The 18688-nt window shown below is 41.9% G+C and overlaps 1 protein-coding gene across 3 annotated transcripts in view; it reads left to right on the forward strand.

Moving 5' to 3' along the window:
• Nucleotides 1–18688, forward strand: part of hmcn1 (hemicentin 1) — an 84430-nt gene that overhangs the window by 16849 nt on the left and 48893 nt on the right. For all 3 annotated transcript variants that reach the window (XR_007112971.1, XM_047587868.1, XM_047587869.1), the window contains exons 2-11: nucleotides 593–663; nucleotides 4312–4470; nucleotides 4560–4682; nucleotides 5926–6097; nucleotides 6912–7018; nucleotides 11385–11505; nucleotides 11589–11852; nucleotides 11933–12077; nucleotides 12310–12431; nucleotides 15353–15622. Coding sequence is in view for 2 of the 3 variants with exons in the window: in XM_047587868.1 (XP_047443824.1) it covers nucleotides 593–663; nucleotides 4312–4470; nucleotides 4560–4682; nucleotides 5926–6097; nucleotides 6912–7018; nucleotides 11385–11505; nucleotides 11589–11852; nucleotides 11933–12077; nucleotides 12310–12431; nucleotides 15353–15622 (1554 nt within the window). In the remaining variant the exon portion in view is untranslated. The remainder of the gene's footprint in view (nucleotides 1–592; nucleotides 664–4311; nucleotides 4471–4559; nucleotides 4683–5925; nucleotides 6098–6911; nucleotides 7019–11384; nucleotides 11506–11588; nucleotides 11853–11932; nucleotides 12078–12309; nucleotides 12432–15352; nucleotides 15623–18688) is intronic.

An 18688-nucleotide genomic window follows, 5' to 3' on the forward strand; every position in this document is an offset into this window, starting at 1 on the left:
GAAGTCACACAGTCTGACTCAACAAGAGGCTTAGCAGCCCATTAACGGATAGAACAAAGTAGCTGAGAAAGGCAGCTACTAGCACCGGCCGAGGTAAAGAGCACAGGCCATGTTGGCCGCTCTCGTGGTCGTGCTGCACTTTTATGGCACAGCCGAGGATGGGCTCACTTGGGCCAAATCCTCTACAACTAAGGACAAAAGAATCTTACAATGCTGAAAGCAACAAACACAATAAATGACAGGGTGGATTATGACTTAGCCTTAAGTTGAAGTGGTTAGTTGATTTTATGACTTTTTTCTTTATACTTTACTAAATACCTCTTTAATCATTTGGTCATGAGTATGTTCCTCTCATTTCCTTTTTTTTTTTTTTTGCCCCTTTCTCTTTGTTAAATAAATCTTGCTTCCTCAAGTTTAAGTAACTGCAGTTCACATTGTGACATTTTAATCTGAACATCCGTTCGGCATTTGCCAAAACTAATAGATGGCTCAAGAGCCCAATTTAAGTAAATAAAAATTGCTATTCATCAGATGCAGACGTGGCCTGTGGCCCTTTTAATCACATAGCCTCTTTTGTGTTGCTTCTCTGCAGAGATTGGACCCGTAACAATCACAACAGACCCGAAGAAGTTCCAGTATGAGCTGCGAGAGCTGTACGTTCAGGTGGGTTCAGAGAGCGAATTCATCAAACTGAGGAAACGTCAGCAGTAGTCTGGATGCTCAGGTCATCTGGCCTTGATAAAGGCGGCAGACTGCGGTCGTGCGTCTGGGTCGGAACTCGTCTGAGCTGATTAAGACGTTCTACATTGGATGATGAAAGACGTCTCAAAGGAAAATGTATCACTTGCTGCATGTATAAACAAAAACATACAACTGGACAGCTAAACAGAGAACTGCAGAGGCTAAATGTTATTACTGGAATTTCTTGGAGAGAAAAATTTAGTTGTGAGGGGGATTGTGTGGCGTACGACTTTAGCAAAGCAGAAAAGCTGCAAAAAAAAACTACATACATTCAAAGCTGAAAGGATGAAATTGAGACAAAGAACCATTCAAAGGTTCAGGACTTTGGCAAGTGTCTGTGCACCCTTGGCATGTCCTCTTGTTAATCTGGTGTGCAAGCATGTTGTCTGTAGCATGGAGGAGATCCAGTTTCCTCTCACTTGCTTCTTCATTCCTGAGTCTGTTTTTCCTCCGCTCACCTCTTCACCTGCAAAACTCCTGAAAAGTTCTGGCCAGTGAGCTTGGAAAATATACGATTTGGAATTAGCATTTTTTCCTTAAAATTTAACATTTTCTCTCATGGATGCGGTTGAGTTCGAGACACGAGGGAGAATTTTAAAAAGCTTTAAGAACAAGAGTGCACAGGGGGGTTGTTAGGCTCAGTGTTGGGGGCAAACAGAGTGGGTAGATGTTTCACCAGAGGGGAGAGGTTGGGGTTCAGATGAGAGAAGAGTCCTGTCTCTTTACTTTCCACCCCCAGCTTAAAAATCATGGGTCACTCCGTTCCAGATGTTACTCTTGGGGGTGATGCATCTGAGCTAACTACTGACCTCCTCAGAGAGAACGAAATGTTGGATCGCTACAGAGAGAGCATTAGTTTTGAACCCACCTCCAAGACAGAGAAAAGAATAGAGGATACGGACTGACCATTAACACACATTTACACATTTCTTTTTAAACAATATACCATGTGATGTTCTTGACAGTACGATCTTTTTGTTGGCTGTATAACTTTACAAGCTACAAGACAGTTCTCACCAGTGAGCCTTAAATCTTTTTCCAGACATAATGTTGGTGCTTTTTAAACCTTGTTGTGCAAGAGTAGTTGTTTTCTTGTTGAATTCACATTTAAACCACTGTCATAAAATGTCTAGCTAGCAGCTTAACCTCTGTCAGAAATGATCTGACTTTGCTTTTGCTTTCACTAATACAGCCTTGCTAAATGTTTTGAGCTTATGCGCCAAATACATGACAAAGTTCCACTCCAGCTAATATTACCCTCTAGTTCAAATTCTTACTTGGTTTACTGTCTAGGATTTTAAAGGCCTATATAAGTCTACACCGCAATGACAACAGCCAATAACCAACTGGCACGTACGAAAATAACTCACACAACACCATAGACATCACGATGACTACTAGTCATCTAGCAAACTACTAGCAGTCATCGTGATGTCACATCCTGTTTCTGTGGCGTCTATTAATTGATGAATACGTGACTTATACGAAAAATCGACACTTGAGTCCCATCCACTAACATTGAGCGGAGGTGGAGGTATACTGAAGCCAGTCAGCAGGGGGAGCTCTACTTGCCTTGCCTTCAGAGCCAAATCATGGGCGCCATGTTTGATACATCGGAGGGAAGATTCTGTAATTCTATGATTTGGATACAATATGTTGAAATAATAATTTAATAATAATTAATAATTAATAATAATAATAATTTTCACCATAAAGCAGGACTGGCCAACCCGCGGCTCCCGAGCCGCATGCGGCTCTTTGCTCGGTTCCATGCGGCTCTTACGTTCATATCGAAGTTTCGCTTCGCTTCGCTTGAGTTCAAATACCTCAGCGCTTCCCAGTAGGAGCAAGATCATTTGAGTAAACAATTTGTGTCAGGTTCGCTCTCAAAACGGCGGGGAAAAATGCACAGCAAAACGAAAACATGAAGATGAACACAGGACGTTTTAACAAAGTGGGAGAGTTTAGGTTTTTTTTTTTGTTGAACGTAATGGCAAACCATTCTGCCTTATGTCAGGCGTCATTAGCGCATTTCAAAGCTTCAAATCTTCAGCGCCACTTCAGCTCACTATGAAAGTAGTAAGTAACATGCATAGTAAAAGAAAAAAGCTATTGTAAATAATAATATCTTTGTGTGAGACGGTGCACACAGTGTTCATTGTTGGAAATGACTGGCCTATCTTTGTACTGTAGGAGTCAATTTCTGTCATTATCATGTTGGTGTGTGACATTTACAATAAATCTGGCCGAGCAAAGGTGTGTGTGTGTGTGTGTGTGTGTGTGTGTGTGTGTGTGTGTGTGTGTGTGTGTGTGTGTGAGGAAGGGATGGGGTGATGTTCATGTGTGCCCATGTGTATGATGTGGCTCTTTGCCGTAACACAGTAAAAAATGTGGCTCTTGGTCTCTGCCTGGTTGGCCACCCCTGCCATAAAGGTTTTTATTAATGTCAATATTATAAAAGCTCCTCACTGAAGTATGCCAACGTCTACTTACCTTAAATGTCTTGAGCCTGTGAAAGGCTTTGTAGCCGTCATGGAGCTGTGTTTACCTTCTCCTCAGTCTCCCTTGTTCATACATTGCTGTTAAAAGTTTTAAATTACTCAGAAAAACTGTAAAACAAAATTGTAAAATATAAATAATTGTAATAAATAGAGAAAATTAAACTAACTAACTAAATTACAAATTGCACACATGGGTTTCACAGTTTATATAACGGTAGCTGCTATTTTTCTAAGTCTTTAGTCTAGATAACTAGCTAGCATAAGGCTAGCATAAGTCTTGGCTAACTTCAAACTTCATTAATTTGTAAAGCGGTGTTGGGTGTTTTTGAGATTAAGGTACACATTAATGATTGTATGACTTTTTCTGTATAAAATCAAAGAGAAAAATTGGCATTTACCTCACATAATAGCGAGAAATTAGTTGCATCCCGTTCTTAAATTCCCCCCCCCCATAACTTTCTCCATTTTTGTTTTCCCAATCCTGTGCTGGTGACGTAGGCTGAGCACTGTGGCATATTTTAACCTTTAATCCAGTTTTATTCACTGTCATTGCCACTTGTCTGTGGTTGAATATTGGTTGGAGGTAGCAAACATGGCGCCCATGAAACACATGACCAGCTCAGAACCAATCAGCATAGAGGGATAGCTCAGATGGTCCATTCCCTAGTTGGCCAGACTCTCTCTAATGTAGGGCTCTGCTTGCCTTCACTTTTGAGCAGCTATTCCGTCGTCCATCTTTGTTTACGGACTTTGCTTTACACCAGCAAGTTGCAGCACTCTGTAAACAGTAATCAGACTGGTCTCTCTTTCACTCTGACTCACTCCACCACCAATTCAACAGGCTGAGTTGGTTGAAAAGCTTCAGATGGGGTACAACATGCAGCAAAGATGGATACCACCCCAACAACTAGGGTCAACACCAGCAAATGCCCAGCCACTCCTCTTTTGCCATTTTTTCCTCTCGCATAATGTCTGTACCTAGAATACGAAGCGTGCTTCATCATATGTACAAAGCCAATGTCGGTGCTATGTGACGTGGTTTTGTTTTTTTATCTTTTTTATCTATCAGGGAGGTGGGGACTGTCCAGAGATGAGCATCGGTGCCATCAAGATCGCCTTGGAGATCTCCTTGCCGGGATCCTTCATTTACGTCTTCACAGATGCCCGTTCCAAAGATTACAAGCTGACCCACGAAGTCCTGCAGCTCATTCAGCAGAAACAGTCACAGGTTTGGAGACAACTTTCTCTAAACTAGACCGGACTGAATCCAAGAGATCACGTTTTCACGCCTGTGTTTGGGTGCTTGTTCGTATGTAGGTGGTGTTTGTGCTGACGGGCGACTGTGATGATAGGACTCACATCGGTTACAAGGCGTACGAGGAGATTGCCTCCACAAGCTCTGGGCAGGTCTTCCATCTGGACAAGAAACAGGTCAATGAGGTAAGAGCAGTGAGGGACATAACTCTGGCTCGGCACTTCTGTTCTGTCTGTCAGAGAGCAAGGCAGAACGTTTTTAGTTTCAAATGACATGATTTGCTCATGGCGATCAAATCATTCGGTTTTCCCTCCCTTAGCTGTGTCAATAAAACCACAGTAAGAATAGTTTTTACAGCCTCTCATGTTTTTTGCCGTGCCCACGTTCAAATCTGGATTCCAGATCACATTCGCAGGAAACATGTAATTGATTGATGTGCTCCGTAGCTCTTTTTAAGCTTTCCAAACATTTAAATTAATGGTCCTGGACTGGGAAACGAGTCAAAGCATGAAGTCCAAGTGGTATTGCTATTTCATCACCGTCAGATAAGATTATTTTCTCAGGGAGGGAAAGGTGTCAAATTATTAAACACACAAAAATTACTGAGTTCATTATGTCTCGTCACAAATGTCTGTCCCTTCATATTTTCGGGGTAGAATCACATCTGGCCCTGACACAGTAGCGGTTGGGGTTCTCCTCAGGGGCAGGGAGGAAATAGAGGGCAGGGCACTGGGGGAATGTTAGAAACTTCCTAATGAAAGCTTTCACATGTGAAGAAGATGACGTAGGATGATGTGTGTGTGTGTGTGTGTTAGTTAGCCCTTTATTTAGGTGTCCATTTATTATCACAAATTAATACATACAATTCTTTTAACAATGTTTTTTCCCCAGATGTTTTTAATAGAGATACAGCTTCTATTTCATATATACACTAATCAGCCACAACATTAAAACCGCTGACAGGCGAAGGAAATAACATTGACCATCTGGTGACAATACATTGTTCTGCTGGGAAACTTTTGGACCTGGCATTCATGTGCATGTTACTTAGACATGTACCACCCACCTAAACCAGACTAGGCAACCCCACCCATATCAATGACACTCAAAAAACATGAAGAACAGCACACGGTGATGACCTGACCTCCAAATTCATTAGATCCCTAATTGATCAAGTATCTGTGGGATGATCCACAGAGGCTCCTCCTCTCAATCCATAGGACCCAAAGGCCCCCACTAACAGCAGGACACCCTCAGAAGAAGGTCCAGGTCCATTCTCTGATGAGTCACTATGGGATCGGTGTATATTTCAGCTCATGAACGCAGTCTTCATGAGGGCAACGAAGCAGACAGTGATGCTTGTCTATTAGGAATGTGGTCATAGTGTAATTCCTGCATTTTTCCTGCATTTCCTTCCCATCACCGTAGGTTCTTAAATGGGTAGAGGAGGCGGTTCAGTCCTCAAAGGTCCACCTGCTGTCCACGGATCATTTCAGTGGTGTCAGCAACACTTGGCAGCTGCCCTTTGACCCCAGCCTCAAGGAAGTCACCGTGGCTCTCAGCGGCCCCGCGCCTCACATCGAGATAAAGAACCCCCAGGGTACGGTAACCGTTACCATATATCACTAGAAATGCCAGCGAGATTTGTTTTGGATTGAGCTTTAATTTAAGAATTTAAGAATTAAAAATATCTGGAAATTACACATATATTATTTGATTTAACTGTACAGAAATTTGATGCTTTTAAAAAGAAGGGTTAGGGTTTGGGTTAGCGTTTTCTGGTCTTTCTTAAATTTATAAGTGGACAAATGATCAAGATAGTTCAAGCACAGCAACATGAGAAAGCAGTTATGCTCTCCACAGTTCAATCATCTGTCGATAGTTTGGCTTCTGTGACAGTCTCTAAAGCTCTTCTTTTCAACTCTAGATTTTCCAGACTAGCATCAAGTTCCACAGTCATGCAAAGAGTTGGTTTTCATGAAAATAAGTTACTGTAAGATGATTAACCTGTTGCCCTGTAACAGAACTAACCCTGACAAATGTTAAATGTTGTAATTTTATAACATAAATCATGATAATCCATAAGGTTTTTCAATATTGTCTGAACTGTGTAACTTACTGGGACAGTTGCTATGATGCCTGTAACTGTCCTAATTGAAGTACAATTTAAAAATGCACTTGGAGAACATCAGAAACTCTTTTTCCCCTCTCATCGTGGTACAGATTCCAACCACATCTGGGTTCCATGCATTGAGCACATGTTTTGGCTCAGGTTGAAAACACGTCGACATTGTTTATTAGATTGTACATTGAATTTACAGCCACGCAACAAGTAGTGTCAAGAAATTATTTGTTTCAGCCATAGCTGCTGAAAAGGGTAAATAATTATCCCGGTGTCCATGTTTGTCCTCCAGGGAGGCTTGTGGGGGAAAGCGACGGCCTCACTGAGCTCTTGCACATTCCCAACTCCGCCAAAGTTGTCAACATCAAGGATCCGCAGCCTGGGATGTGGTCTATCAAGGTAAACAATTCATCCCGTGTGTGAAATTACAGGCGTCTAACAATTCTCAGAACTGTTTTTAAAGGACTTACTGCAAATACTTCAGTAATGTTACCGTGGAATGAGGTCACAAGTCCCTCCCCAGGAGGTAGCCGTGCCCTCGAGGAAAGTTCTCAAGTTGAATTACAGCCGTCATATATCAGCATGTTGAGATGCAGCGATTTGTCCAATCAATTTTACATGCGTGTATCTGGTGGAAGCATCTCCCAGCGAACACAAACATGATCAGAAAGACACATTTGAGCTCTACGATTTTTAAGACAGCCTTGGCAGATGAAGATAAAGCACGTTCAAGGCCACTGCTGTCAGCGCGGCCTGCTTCGTTTTTGGAGCACCTCCTGATGCTCGAAAGTTGAAGCTGTTGGCACGCTGCGGTCAGTGTAATGCAAAAAAGGCCACACACTCGACTACCTGCGAGACAGATGTTGGGAAAATGACAAGCATTTTTACCTGAGTGATTTGTTGATGGGGCCTCGATGGCCCCTGTGTTCTCCGAAGACTCCTGGTGAACTCTTTGTCTCATCTCTGCATAGCTGTGTTATGTATCATATGTACGGGGGGGGGCTGTTGACTATTAGCTTGCATGCTACACTCTTTCATCCCCTTCTTTTTAGGCCATGGGTGTCAAAATCATTTTAGTTCAGGGGTCACTGATCTCAAGTGAGCTGGTCCATTAACATCATAGCATCATAACCTAGAAGTCCAGACTTTTTCCATTTGTTTTAGTGCAAAGAAGATGTTGAGTAAGAGAAAAAAAATGAAATTACTTGTGAAATTCAGGTCACTGGATCTCAGTGTTGTGTTCTGTCCTTTTCTCTGACTAAAACAGTGAACAAATCAGAGGTAGTAGTCATTTTCATTGAAAAACTGCATTCTTTTATGTAATTTTTGCACTTTTGCAAATGCGTGCTGCGGCCCAGATTAGACCTTCTGGCGGGCCGCTTTTTGGCCACGGGCTGCATGTTTGACAGCTGTGTTTTAGGCGACAATGATATAAAAAACATAATACGCACATAGCATGAAACCAGTACAGTGGAACCAATACAGTAGAGTGTTTTTTAGGTAGTGTAAGATAAAAATGAGGCCCTTCTAGCAGCTGTGCCTGCACTTAACCCTCAGGTTAACCACACGCTGCGATCTCTCACAATGTCAGGAGCTCCTTTCTCTTTTCACACAAAAAAACGCCAGAAACTTCAGAAAGCTTTCCCATCTTTTTCCACATGTGTGACATGGACTAGAAAACACTCTCTGATATGCAGCATTACCTCTGGCAGACCCTTTTTTTTTTTTTTTTTTTTAAACGTTTGATTTATTGTGATATTATAAACTTGTGAATCTTTTGGGTTCAATGATGCTATAGATTGCAGTGTTCTGTTTAATGTCTGCATAAATGCCGTATCAGAGAGCTTCGAATGGAATCTGTGCTTTCAGACGTCGGCCAGTATGTTAGCGGTCTCATAGACAGTGCTTATAAAAGTGATGATGGATATTAAACAGACACAGAACCAAGAAAGATAGATTGCATCCACTTGTTTCATCCTCCATTCTTGTTTTTTTGCACTTTTGTCTTTGCTTCTTTTCAGTCTATCTTCTTTAGTAGCTCTCTGTCAGTTACTGTATTTTGCTTTCTGTTTCCTCCTCCACACATTTAGTCCTGTAATACTCTCCCTTGGCCATGCACAAGAAAGATCTGTGATCCTCTGTGCACTCCCAAATCATCTTGTTTTCCCCCTTGAACGCTGCCTTCTCCAGCATTGGCTCCCAGCGTGGCTCTGTCGGGGCTCACAAACTCCTCCTCATCGGCAGCCGTGTTTCCCAGGGCATCTAGAGAAATGTGGATAAATAGTTGAGGGGGATTTAGCTGCTCAGCCATGCTGGGTTTCAGTAGCACTAATGGCCCATGACATCCCAGGGTAAGACCGTGGCCAGAGTTTGTGTGTGAAAAGGAATTTGATCCTTTTTAATCTGCCTTTAATTGGATATTATAGTGATTTGTAAAATGCATGTTCGCCACATTATCACCTTGTGCTTCTGCAGATTTTGCTCTGGCTTTGCGCCAATTTAAATCCATATACTACTACTATTACTAAGTAAAACTGACGTGTTGTATTGGCGTTTAGAACAGTAGAAATTGCTTTTCTACTATTTCTGTAATAGAAAACCAGGCAATTGAACTGTTTAGTAACAAAAAAAATGGTGGAAAATGGTTTAGGATGGTGGAACCTGTATTCAGCTAGTTGTAGTTATGTAGTTTAGACAGAGCTGGACTGAATGCAGAGATTGATTAAGGAAGCCTTATGGTTAGGGTTATGTTTGTGAAATTATCTCAATGGTTCACACTGTGTCACCTGAGGACTTGGTTTAGTTTGACTTTTTTATTTTGGGGTCAATGAAATAAAATAAGCCAATTGAAGGAAGGAAGAAGAAAAGACAACGGTGAAAAAGTAGCAGGAAAGAACTAGAATAAGGTTTAAAAGGCAGTGGTACACAATCATCACAGGAGGGGGAGCAGGATACTGAACCCTGACAGAAAACTTTATAAACTGTAAGCGGAAAAAAATAAATAAATAAATAAAAAAGAATACAAAAATATGATGTCAGGAGTCATACTTTTACATTTTTAACACATAGGAAGCAGTGTTAGTGATTTGTGGGACAGTAGGGTTTGCCAGCATTGTCTTTTAGTTATACAGTATATTGACGCAATATTTTTATTCTGTTAGTGGGAAATTTAAATTTCTACAGTGTAAATATGTCTGTGGAAATAAAAGTAGGAACCAATGAGCTCATTTATTGAGATTTATATTCTGTGATAACAGGTTAAAAAGGCTTTAAATGACAAAGAACGCCGTGAAGGTTACTTCCCATTTATGCTTTTGCTTTCTGCTTCCTTTCTTTCATTCTCTTTTTCGTGCCTTCATCCATGCACACGCAAACTCACAGTTTTTATTCTATTACACCGTGCCATTTATTCATTGATTTTATTAATTATTACATGCACCAGCCGGTTCCCCTGATGAGCACAGAACACATGTAACAACTGGAAATAATGGGGGTGAGGAAACAAAACAGGACCCAAGGAGGAGAAAACATCATTTTTTTACATTCATAGAGAGAATTAAATAAAATAAAAATCTTTTTCTCCTTTTATATTACCAATAGAGAATTGAGAATCCTGTCTCATTGCATTGCAGTGTCTCGCAGGACAATATCCCACTAATCAATGCAATTAATCTCCTAACAAAATATCGGATACGGAGGCATGTTACTCAAATTATACTGTCGTATATATAAATATATGTGCTGACAGCTCAGGTGTCATCATTTAACATATTGAGCCTTGTGTGGAAACCCAATCTGAGGTCATCCGTTGACTGATGGTGTATCCGAGGCCTGGGCAGGTCAGCGCGTCCGGGTGGGTGTGAAATTGGGAAATGAGCGACTTTAATGACAGGGGCTCTTCTTGTCTTTGCGTGACCTTTAAAGAACCTCTCCCCTAATTACGGCCTCATTTACAACCGACCAAAGGCCCAGGATAATTGTATGGCAGCCATTAGGGCAGGTTTGATGTCCACGGCGTGTATTGTGTTTCATGGCGGCAGGCATTAGCATTTAAGGCTGCGGTGAATCCCCTTTTGTCCCGGTGCTGTTTCATTGTTTGAGCCATTTCACCTCTAGCTTTGGCTTCACCGTGTTTGGTAGGTTTCTCCTCACTTAAAGTTTATGTCAATCCCACCGTAGTCATTGTAAAATCCACGCGATCCCTTTCATTTGAGGCAATTGCATTTGTGAGTCAGTGTCTGTGACACCACCAAGATGTTTTACCTAAGGTGAGGAGTTTCCACCTCTCGCCAACGTATACTTCAGTGTAATTACTCTGTCTCTATTTGTGCAAAGCTTCAAAAGACTCCAAACGATGATGAAGACCACGAGCCGTTACCCATTCTCTGATTACAGTGGTGGTGTTTGTTTAATTAAAGTGCGACTGTCGGAGCAAATGGGGTCATCCCTGACTTGTGGATGTTTTATAAGCTCAGGTGTGAGATATTCGACAGACAGCAGTGACTTACTCAAAGTGGCTTGTCTGTACATGTGGGGATTGTTGGCGTACAAAAGGCTGTTGCACAACAAAGCAGTGTCTGTCATTCAGAGAACCGTGGAGCTCTCTCTTTGATGCAGCGACTGCGCTTTGTTTCCATCAAACTTATCACCACCAAGTATCCAGGAAAGGCTTTTGCCTGGACCAAAAAAAACAACACTTATGAGTCAACTTACCAAACACGTGACTTAGAAGACCTAAACATCTGTTTGCTTTTTTCTGGTGCAGACTTCTAGTGAAGGAAGACACTCGGTCCGTATCTCAGGTCTCAGCACCATTGACTTCAGAGCCGGGTTTTCCCGGAAACCCACCCTGGACCTCAAAAAGACCATGAGTAGGCCAGTCCAAGGTCAGTGAGGTCCGCCTTGTTGTGTTCGCCTAAATCTTCTGGGACAGAAAAGCATAAATCATTTGTCATATCTCCATTTCCAGGTGTTCCCACCCACATCCTGCTGAACACCACCGGACTGTCTCCTCCTGCTCGGGCCGACAGGCTGGAGCTCCTCTCCATTATGGGCAAAGTGATCAAAACTTTGCCAATCCAGTACTACCCGGAGCGCCAGCCGTACGGACTCTGGAACATCACCGAGTTCATTCCACCCAACGAGGCCTTTTTCCTGCGGGTGACAGGATACGACCGGGACGGCTTTCTGTTCCAGAGAGTCTCCAGTGTTTCCTTCTCTAGTATCATACCTAGTGAGTGAAGCGTATTGTCACCCATATTCAGATGAGGACGTACTGAGGACTGCTTATTAACTCGCTTGTCTCCCTGTTAGACGCTCCTAAGGTGCTGATGCCTGCCACAACTCATGGTTATTACCTGCAAAGTGGAGCTGTCACCTGCCAGGTAGAGAGCTTAATCCCCTTCACTCTGCGCTTCACCAGGGACGGGAGACGTCTCGGGGTGGACCAACTCTTCAGGTGAGCAGGACTGTGGAGAAAGACATGTATTGGCTCAGGGAGTAATTTTGCAAAGTAGGTAAAAAGTCAAGCAGCCTGGATCAAAAGCTTGTCTATGACCAGCCAAATCCAACCAAACATGAGTTATTATCAGACTGGATGGATTCAATGTTCTTCTTAAAAACAGTGAGTGAAAAACACATGTTTTGAACACTCGTCATTCTCCGAATCTCCTCTGCCATTTTGATTCTAGTGAATCTGACAGTGCATCTTGGGAAATAGCCGAGGTAACTCTGAAGGATGAGGGCTACTACGAATGCATTGCCATCAGCAGCGCTGGGACAGGACGAGCTCGAACCTTCCTCGATGTATCAGGTGAGCAGACGTCCCATGATCATCACAGCGTGTTGTGGTTGATTTTACCAGCATATCTATAGATATTTATAAAGTTATCCTGTCAGTATCTCATGAAATGTATTTATGTATTTATTTGCATCCCATTTGTCGCTACCAAAGGTAACAACTACTCTTCCTGGGGTCCACACAAGTCAACATTACATCAGCAAGACAAAAAACAAAGAAACAAATAAACAATAACCGATTAATATGGTCATTGTTTTGTCAATTTTGTCAATACAAAACACTGTTAGTTACGGTAATTCAAGTACCGTGTGCTTTAACCCAGTTTAACCAGTTGGATAAATTTTTGTTTCTTCTTCCTGCTTCACCAAATTTCGCTGAAGCCAAGTCATGAACCTCCTTAGTTACTTACTTTCCTCCACGTGTTCAATCGTTAATGATACAAAACAATCAATTCACAAATTGCTGAGATGGAGAAGCAGTAGGAAATATGTAGCTCTTGATGCTTATAGTTATATTTGTGCACCTCAGGCAACGGCGTTAGGGTCTGCGTATGGTCTGGACCACCACAGATTCATAGAGCATCCTCAGGATCATCCTGCAGATGTTGAAGAACCTCAGCCTTCTCATCCCATAAAGTTCTTAGTCCGGTGTAGCTTCTTGTTTGCGTTTACTCCAAGGTGTTTGTAATCCTCTACAATATCCACAGAGACCAGAATGTGAGGGAAGTGATGTCTTAAGACACAGAGAAAGTAGTGTTGACTTTTCTCAGTGGACTGAAGAACTGTGGTTTGAATTAATTAACAGGCCATGCTGAGCCACTCTGCATCAATAGATGTAATGAGCCAGGACTGTTAGAAAGGAATGCTTACGGTCTGGCATTAGTCTGTCAACAAATGTAATTCATGTGAGATGGACCCACTGGCAGGGCAGTAAGTAATTTAAAGTGCCATTATATTAAATGTCCTGTGTCCCGTTTGGAAAATACCACTTAAAGGATGCATATGGTATAGGGACTCAAGATACCGTGAGTTAAATGGTGCAGCAAGATGAAGTTTATGTCATGCTCAAAAGGTTTGCACACACACACTTCCACTACTTATGGACATATGGTAAGTGGCACTGGATGTTGGTTGAGTTTTATTGGTGTCGATCCCATGCAGAGAAACTGCTCAATGGTAGAATGAGTGTAACTTTATGGAACATCTGACCCCATCACACAACATGATGTTGTAACCCATGCCTCATGGTGATCGTGACATGGGGTCTGTGGTGTGTGTTTTTGCGCTTGATTTGTAAAGAAATGGACTGTGCACGCAGTGTAATGTGAGAATACAAACGAAGCTATAAATAAGTTCCAGGCTGCACACAAAGAACAAGCTGTGCGTCGATGCTTTAGGTGGGTATGGATATGGTTACTGCATAAAACGGCAGAACTTTAAAACAGACACTCCGTGGTCTGCACAATAATAAACGCGTAACGATTTACAAGCTCAAACAGAAAATCATAATCTAGGTAATAAATTACGGGGATGAGGATTTCGCGATCATCATGATGTCAAACTTTGAGTAAGGACAAAACCAGAGGGATCATACAATGATTTATATGTTTTGTTTCACCACTTGGCAAAACAAAAATTAAAGTTCTCTTATTCCAAAATCCTCTGTAGTGCATTAATTTTTTTCACTCAGAACGTTTTCCATCATGCAACACATGGATCTAAACGCAGTCAAACATCCAGTCGTCCAGTTCCAAAAACTTTCTGCTTTGTGGAAATCATTGGGGCTTCATCGCCATGATGGACGCCAAGTAGTAAGGAAGAAGGTGGAGACCAGGAGAGTGAGAGGTAGTTGAAAGACATCTCGTAAAAAAACAGAAGGGGCCGAGGGAGCCAGTCACGGATCTGTGTAATAAGTAAGGCTAACGCTTTACTGTAATTCATCGTCTACGTTTAAAGTTTAAGAGGTGACTGTCACTTCTTAGGGCGTCTCTAAAATTAGTCTAATTTAATCCTACACATCTGTAAGTCCAACCTCAGTGGGACAGTTAAATTCTTAAATTCTTCTTTTTTAGGGTAAAAAAAACTGCTATTCAACAAATTACCCATGCAGCTGCCAAACGTAACGTATCTCATCCTAATCCCAGTGAGCTATGCTGAAATCCCCAGCATCCTCCCTTTACCGGAGCCAAAGCCTGCCTCCTCGGTATCTTCCCTTTCTTTTCCATCATCCCCAATCGGCTTAGCTCTGGTTTGACTCTGACAAAATGATTGACTGCACTCCGATGCTCAGGAGAGAGATTGATTTCAACGCGGTGACGGAAGAGAAGAGGAATACGAGGAGGAGCACGAGGAATGAGATAGGGAAAGTAGATATCACGTTATCTGATGAACGATGAAGGCCGATTTTAAGATGAGCTAAGCTACGTGGAATATCGTTTGACAGAGCTGAGAAAGTCGTATCTGTGCAAACATGCAATGTAGAGCTTAGGTCTTCGACAGGTGGTCCCCAAAATCTCTGGGTTTGAAGACCCCTGATGTAGAGGAATTATATGAGGATTAGACAAATCTGAATTATTTTAAATTCAGCTGTAAAATCTGATTATTTTAATGGTGACTACCAACCATGCTTCTAATCCTTCAATGAGAATGGTGCCCCACTCTGAGATAGTTTAATTTGAATAATGAAACCATCCGCAATTTCATATTAAAGTAAAAAGTAAGAATTTTGTAGAATTTCTGCACCTGAAATTTGCATTTCATGTTCATCATCTTATTGCACCTCTTGATAATTTGTGATTAAATGCTGATCTGCAGACCAGAGAGACGAATTAGGTCAAGAAAACAAATATAAGCTTAACATTAATGCTTTTGTTTTTTAATGATATCAAGTTTCCAGTAGCTGATAACAACGTTCCTTCTGTTCTTGCCCTGCAGAGCCGCCTCCGGCCGTCACGACCGCGGGGAACGTAACCGTCCCTCCCGGCTCTCGCGCCGTTCTCACCTGCCACGTCGTCAGCACCGTCAACTTCAACCTCACCTGGCTGAGAGGAGGCCACGACGCCCGTCTGGACCCACGGGTGAACATCCTGACGAACCTGTCGCTGCAGGTGTCCTCCGTGACCCCGGATCACTCCGGCTGGTACGAGTGCATCGCGATAAACGAAGGAGGGGCGACTGCAGAGCGGATCTACCTCACTGTGCAAGGTGAGGAGTGTGTCGTTTCTAGAAAGAGGAACTTTCTTTTGTCTGACTTTGTCAATGGTTCGTGCATGGACTTTGAATTTGTGTTTGTGTTTGTTCCTTCTGTGTGATTTATACCATGGGGGAACTGGACTCTTGGCAAACATAAACGCTTTCCCAAATATATGATTGTCATCCAAGTGCCCCAGCTCCCGTTCCCCTCCCCTGCTCCCTGTAATTCACTGTAATGCTTTATGAGGCGAGTAAAAAAAATTATTTATGCTTGATGCTCTCGAGCGTGGAAGTGGAGTCTTTCCATCTCCTCACACCTCGCCTATTAAATTCCTATTACACTTCACCGGCACTGAATCAGGAACACATTTGTTTTGTACGGATGAAAGCGTGCTGCTGGCTGTCGGGCCCGCTCCACAGAACATCGGCCAGCACCTATCCAGGAAATGGCGATGTAGTACAGCTGCTAAAATCCACCAACAACAGATAATCTGGGCCAGAGAATTCGAGAAGAAGCATTTCTTTTACATAATCCAGTCTAGTTTACACAAACATGCTCTACTGTGTAGCAATGCAAACTCCTTTTAGCCTAATTTGCTTCTTTTGTGCGTCTTTCCAGGCCTTGAAAGCTTAAATAAGAGTAAATGACTTAACCTTGAAAAGTTCCTTGTGATCTTAACCTTGGAGCAAACTGTTATCACTTCAAGGTAAACTCCGGTGACACAGAATGAGAAGTTGAAGGCTTAATAGCAGTGCTAGAGTGAATTTTGAGAGGAACTCTGTCATTTGGGTCGTCACGCTGAGTGATACGTTGGGAAAGTTGACATCAAAACTTTTTTCCCCAGTTTTATTTTTTTTTTCCTGCTCGTCTGTATGTTTATGTTTGTATTCAAACATGCAGCCCGTCGCAGCCGTCCTTGTCATTCTTTGTTTTAAACAGTTTCTTGCCGAATCTTCAGTTCTTTTTTGGTGCCTCGTTTCTTTTTCCCTCTAAAACAGCTGTTAGCAAAACCCTGGGGGTTCCCTAATTACCCCCTGGTTTGTCCCGTCCTAGTGGTTAGTCTCGCTTTGAAGTAAGCCAAGTGTACTGACATCTTGCAACATCTTGGACACATACAGTACAGATCTTAACTACAAATGTGATTAAGAAGTATATGCTGAAAAAAGAAAATTGTTGGACACACTTAAAACATTTTTTTTTTTTTTCAGCTCAAGTTTGCAAGTTAGATTAACACAATTGATTTGAGTCAGATACAGTTAATAATTTGAGTGCTTTGAAATCAACAGTTTATATAATACAAATTAAATCTAAATTTTCAACTTAATTATTTGTAAAATGCTGTTGCTCAACAACCTATTAGTATGGTTTCAGGAAAGGTGGCTTTTATAGTCACTGGGAGAGAGGTGGGGTTCACTCTGGACAGGTCGGCAGTCCATCGCAGGATTAACACAGAGACACACAACCATTCAGGAAACCGGTGTACCCGGTACTCAGATGCATTTTCCAAAAAGAAGTTCAATTTACATGCCCCATGTGCTTCCCTAACATGAGACATGTTGGCCCAAAGGAGCAATCGTAGCGTGTTTGAAGTCTGTTTGAAGATAATGTTCACTATATTAATCTAATGAGGGAGAAATTCCTTTAAACCAAATAAAATGATTTAATTATGACTTTCAGGACAAAAAAGGCAACTAGTAAAAAGACATTTGGCCAAAAGGGGCCAAAAAAAAATTAGACATCATGACATCAGATGAACAAAAACAAAACCTAAAGAAACTTACACGCTTAATAAGAATAGTACGTTAATTGACCAGGTTGATGTAATCTACAAAAGTACGCTGACAGAAAAGTCATGCAAAATATTACATTACATTGAAGTGTACATGCTTTTTTTTTCTTTTTATTAAAACAACCTGAAAATTAGTCAGCCAACTGGAAAGTGATAGATATATTGATGACAAGACGTAGAGGACTTGGAAAGAAAGTTGAGATTTGAGGAAGTCGTATTGTGAAGACGGAGGAGAAAGGTGATGAAGGGAGTCCTAAAGCCATGCTCCTTCCCGACATATTAAGGCTGCTGCTGCCGAGTCAGGGTAGAAGAATGCGTCTACCCTCTCAGGAACCTCCTTCTTTCTGATCTCCGAGGTGTCCCTGCCCCCCCTCAGGGCAGGGTGACCTTGCGAGAAGGAGAGGCAAGTGAGGCGAGGGTCTGGTTTGTAGCTGTAAACTCAGGAAAAAAGGGAGCCTTCTAGTAGTTCTCCTGACACACTTACTTTTGACCTCGTCTGTATTGTACAATCCGCTCTGCACGGCCTTAGGTGCAAAGATCGACATGATGGAAAGCTGAGGTATTTCAATTTGTTTCAAGTCAAGGTTGCAATATATCAAAAGTATTGCCTGTACATTCTTGGCAGCGCCGGGTACATGTGCTGCATATCTTTAAACATGTGTAGGCTCTGATGTCTGAAGTCGAAGCACCGCTACGAAACTCTACACATTCCTTCACACCTAATGTACTCGTACGTGGCTCTTCAGCCTTTTGAACTCCTAAATGCCGGTGCTCGATCACCACAACACACTCCTTTAGTTAACCCTTCATGCAGTTTGTAGATGGCACACATGGAAGTTTCCTTAAAGAGGCCAAAGGACAAAAAAACAAAAAAAAAAACAAAACATTATTACGGATGTGGGAATCAAATTGAGAAAACACACTCTTTAAGAGAGGACTCACACATCATGAATCCATAAATTACTCTCCGGATTCAGCAGTTTTTCCGGGTCTGGATTTAATATTCCTTCCTGTCTTACCAATAAAAAGGCAATGGGGGTGAAAGAAATGCTGTTAAAAATTATTAGTTGTCGGAACAGCCATCACTCTTCCTCTTACAGTGACAGTAAAAGTTAATACTCTATTATATCTTATGACTAAACAATTACGCTTAGGGATTAGGGAAGGATCTGTCTCTTTGATGCATTGTAGAAATGTGTTTGTCGAGAGCTTCCATTGATTCTTCTCAAACCACAAACCAGCTTTACATAATAATATAATAATTCACTTGAACTCAAGTGACTGAATC

This window comes from Mugil cephalus, chromosome 6 (genome assembly GCF_022458985.1).
Source record: "Mugil cephalus isolate CIBA_MC_2020 chromosome 6, CIBA_Mcephalus_1.1, whole genome shotgun sequence".
Lineage (NCBI taxonomy): Eukaryota > Metazoa > Chordata > Actinopteri > Mugiliformes > Mugilidae > Mugil > Mugil cephalus.